This window comes from Oncorhynchus mykiss, chromosome 20, assembly GCF_013265735.2.
Source record: "Oncorhynchus mykiss isolate Arlee chromosome 20, USDA_OmykA_1.1, whole genome shotgun sequence".
In the NCBI taxonomy this organism is placed as follows: Eukaryota; Metazoa; Chordata; class Actinopteri; order Salmoniformes; family Salmonidae; genus Oncorhynchus; species Oncorhynchus mykiss.
Genome location: NC_048584.1, coordinates 39,796,792 through 39,801,540, shown reverse-complemented (window position 1 = coordinate 39,801,540; position 4,749 = coordinate 39,796,792). Strand labels below are relative to the sequence as shown.

Sequence of the window (4,749 nt, the reverse complement as noted above, 5' to 3'; positions counted from 1 at the left end):
GCGCTGCCTAATCGAATACGTCAGTCTTCAGTGTTGATGAAATATGATGACATGAGAGTTGTCTACTTTAGACTGAGGCATTGGCTTACGTCCCAAACGGTACTCTAATCCCTATATAGTGCACTACTTTTGACCAGAGACCATGCAGTTTCGGTCAAAAGTAGTGCATTAGATAGGTAATAGGGTTCTATTTGGAACGGAAACCTCGGGCATTGGAAGGAGGATCAGGCTGGCACACCATCTCCTCTCCTCTTTCACTTTGACTGCTGCTGCTGCATATGACCTGAATCTAGACAACTGACACATAACTGGCAGTATAGGGACAAATTGACAGATGACAAAGAGTAAGATTGACCGAGGGCTTGGGAGGGTGTGGGGGTGAACACCTGAGACATGCACATTCCACGGTAAGTGCCACAGCACACTGATGTCAGCGAGTGTTTTAATGGAGAATAACTAATTATACTGAAAAGCCCCACGCATGTCCACAATGTATACAAAAGTATGTGGACACCCTCGTCAATTTAGTGAAGTTGGCTATTTCAGCCACACCCGTTGCTGACAGGTGTATAAAATTGAGCACACTGCCATGCAATCTCCATAGACAAACATTGGCAGTAGAATGGCCTTACTGAAGAGCTCAGTGAGTTTCAAGATGAAACCATCATAGGATGCCACTTTTCCAACAAGTTAGTTTGTCAAATTTCTACCCTGCTAGAGCTGCCCAGGTCAACTGTAACTGCTGTTATTGTGAAGTGGAAACATTTAGGAGCAACAATGGCTCAGCGGTAGGCCTTGTGAATGTTGACCTGTTTAAAGGTCTTACTCACATCGGCTACGGAGAGCATGATCACACAGTCGTCCAGAACAGTTGGTGCTTTCATGCATGCTTCAGTGTTGCTTGCCTCAAAGTGAGCATAAAAGTAATTTAGCTTATCTGGTGGGCTTGTGTCACTGGGCAGCTCATGGCTGTGCTTCCCTTTGTAGTCCATAATAGTTTGCAAGCCCTGCAACATCCAACTAGCGTTGGAGCCGGTGTTGTAGGACTCAATCTTAGTCCTGTATTGACGCTTTGCCTGTTAGATGGTTCGTCGGAGGGCATAGCGGGATTTCTTATAAGCATCTGGGTTGGAGTCCGGATGTTGCATGTAATCCATGGCTTCTGTTTGGGGTATGTACATACTGTTGATTTTACATTTATTCTACATGCATAACATGTTTAAAACAACAACACTTCCCATAAAACGAATAGACTATTTATGTCAATGGACATGGTTTAAGTAATTCCCAGGATATCCCCAGGATAAATAATACGCCCGTTTGAGGAGGCGACGTCACATTCCCTTGACCCTCCAATCACCTCAGGGGCTCATTTGATTGGAAGGCGGTAAAGGCTTTAATCTCGAGGCAAATTCAGATGCTGCTGAAGGGAGAAGAGTTTTTCTACTGCATCCAACGTAGAGAGCAAACGCACCGACGTGCTCCTGCCACTGACACACACAGCGACACTGAGGAAGGATGCAGCCGCACACTCCTGCTGCGATATGAACGGGATATGTTCTGATCTTCTCCTCCTCTAATAAGGATTAGACGAAGTTGAACTATTAATTGTTTTTAATTTCGAACTACGGTGCTATAGAACAACATGTTACTTTGATGCGGGTTTTTTTTGTCTCTTCGTGAACATCAAATGTATTTTTCTCCCATTTCAATGAGAATTAGGTCATGATCACATCGCCTGCATTGTCTGTTCTGAGAAATAGTGTCGTGAATCCGGTGTGGGAGCGCAGTTCTTCAGGGGAGAAGGGCGCAACGACAATCAACAAGCCATTTCTTCATCTCGTCTCTCCCTCAGACCCTTTAAGGCAGGCTAATCGTATACCCATAAAGATTTTGAAAATGCTTACTGCACGGGGAGGTCATATTTTGCACCCGGAGTACCTTCAACCTTTGCCATCAACCCCTATCAGTCCCATCGAGGTAAGCACCACATAGGCTACGGGCTACGGGGGACGTGATAAAATAAGGATAGCAAAAGTGTGATTTTGGCAGTTACAAATTAATCTTCATATGTTTTAGGCCATTTGTATTAGGCCATTTGTCTTGTACCTATATCAGTTTATTATCATATTGTAATTGTAAAATTAACTGTAGATTAATGTATAAGGTGTTAATATATGGCTAAAGTGCTATGCGCAATGCGATAAACTTGTGCGTAATTTAGTGGTGTTCTCCAACCGCCCATAAAATACTCCATATATAACAGGAACAAATTAGTTAAACACCCCATAAAAAAAAACAATAGAGTGAAAACATTAATAATAAGTATTATTTTCTCTTATTTCGCAGCTGGATGCCAAGAAAAGTCCGTTGGCTCTCTTAGCACAGACCTGCTCTCAAATCGGTAAACCAGATCCTTCGTCCTCTTCCAAAATCTCATCCGTAACCTCAAATGGATCTAGTGACAAAGAGACCAAACCCGGACCACTAAAAATGAGTGACATTGGAAATGAAGACAAATCAAGCTTCAAACCCTACTCCAAATCATCGGAGAAGAACAAGGACTCCTCATTCGGCAGCGGCAGTCTGAGTGGAGATAAAGCTAGTTTCCGAGTGCCTAGCGCCACCTGCCAGCCGTTCACCCCCAGGACAGGCAGCCCCAGCTCCTGCCACTCTGTGTCTCCGCTGCCGTCAGATGGTAAGCAGGGAGACACAGAGGAAAAGAAGAAGGAATTTGATAGCAATAAAAACAGTACAACGGAGAGCAGCAGCGGTCACAGCCGGATATGTGGGGTTAATGGTGAGGTTAACCAACGCCAGGAGAACACTTCTGGTTCAAAGGCTATCACATCAGACTCACTCACATCTGTCTCCTCGTCATCATCTGTTCTGGGTTCAGGAGGACTCGTAGCGCCCGTCTCCCCCTACAAACCTGGTCACAGTGTTTTTCCCCTACCGCATTCCGGCATGACCTACCCTGGAAGTTTAGCAGGTGCGTATGCAGGCTATCCCCAACACTTTCTCCCTCATGGAATGACTTTAGACCCGACGAAATCTAGCAGTCAACTACTAAGCGCTCAGTTTGCCAGCCAACTTCAGTGCAGTAAGGCTGGGAGCCCCTTGTCCAGGTCTTCTCCTCCGTCTCTAATGTCTGCTAGCCTGTGCAGAGACCCGTACTGCCTGAGTTACCACTGCCCGAGCCACTTATCCGGTGCCTCCGGTGCCTCGCAGTGCCATGAATCCTCGGCTTTGAAGTCAGGATACCCTCTCATGTACCCAACTCACCCTTTGCATAGCGTGCATTCCTCGCCGCCATCTTTTGCTGGACACCCGTTATACCCCTATGGCTTCATGCTCCCAAATGACCCTCTGCCACACGTCTGTAATTGGGTGTCGGCTAACGGACCTTGTGACAAGCGTTTTTCTTCCTCAGAAGAGCTTCTCAACCACCTAAGGACTCACACTGCATTTGCGGGGACGGAGAAGTTGATATCAGGGTACCCGGGTTCATCTTCGCTAGCCAACGCTGCCGCGGCCGCCATGGCTTGCCATATGCACATGCCCCCGAACGGGGCGCCGGGAAGCCCTGGAACGCTCACACTCAGGAGCCCGCATCACCCTCTGGGACTGAGCACGCGCTATCACCCCTATTCAAAGAGCCCCCTGCCACCCGGCGCATCGATTCAGATGCCCGCTGCAACAGGTTCATATTACTCTCCCTATGCCTTGTATGGACAGAGGCTCACCACGGCATCGGCATTAGGATACCAGTAGAAGATGCAGGACAGACCGACATACGGACAAGAACTATACATTTATAAAGGAGATTCTACGCCTAAATGACATTATTTGGGATGTATTTCATGCAGGACAGGATCCGTGGGCTCAATGTATTTATTTGCGATAGCTACAAGCGTGACAAAAATAAAGTAATTATAATATAATTGGTAAGAAGCTCAAGGTGCATTATTTTTGTTGTTTTTTTTACAGTTAAGATGTAGGCTTTATTTGATGACGCCATTTTGATGTTACATTGACATTACAAGTCAGTATGTACATGTTGTTTTTTGAAATGCTAATTTTTTGACTTTTATGTTTCCTACATACAAAAGTCTGCAGCCTATTCGTTATTTTTTTCATTGTGTTTTTCATCGGAAAAGCGGTTGCCTATTTCTGTGTCTGTTGGGCCTATACCGCACATTGCAAATCACTTTTCCACGTTAGGCTATGCCTTAGAATGACATGTTTAAATCATTTTTCTGGTAAATTGGGCTCTCTCATATTTCTTCATAAATTACATTATTCATTCCACAAGCTAAATCAGGTTTATGAACCTGGTAGGTTGTTTATGGAATAAATAATTCGACCTAAAAATGACTTAATGATAAACACTTGAGTATGTGGGACATGAGCATAATTGGTCTGTTTAAAAAAAAAAAAAATCGATGCAATTTAATTTGTGGAATTGCATTTAATATGTGTGTAAGCCTATTTCCATTTTAAGTCTGTGCCACATAAACTTCATTTTAGTAACATTTTATTCGAATCACATTTTATTCACATGTCATACCTTTAAGACTGCAAAATATATTTTGTTCAACCTTTAAAATAATGAAACCAAAATGCAGCCTAAACTACTGTCTGTCTGCCACAAATGCATTTCGCCACTCAATGTGCAATAGAGTAAATGTTTTGTTTGTTGTTGCAGTAATTTAGGCAGTAGCCTAATAATCTTTCACCGATATTCAT

General features: G+C 44.1%; 1 protein-coding gene across 1 annotated transcript; it reads left to right on the top strand.

Annotated features, from left to right (window-relative positions):
- The first annotated feature begins 1,394 nt into the window (after positions 1–1,394).
- Positions 1,395–4,538, top strand: LOC110499470 (zinc finger protein 503). Its single transcript, XM_021576607.2, has 2 exons — positions 1,395–1,980; positions 2,350–4,538. Exons 1-2 carry the CDS (start codon positions 1,726–1,728, stop codon positions 3,772–3,774), a joined length of 1,680 nt encoding a protein of 559 aa, XP_021432282.2. The 5' UTR covers positions 1,395–1,725; the 3' UTR covers positions 3,775–4,538.
- The last annotated feature ends 211 nt before the right edge of the window (positions 4,539–4,749 follow it).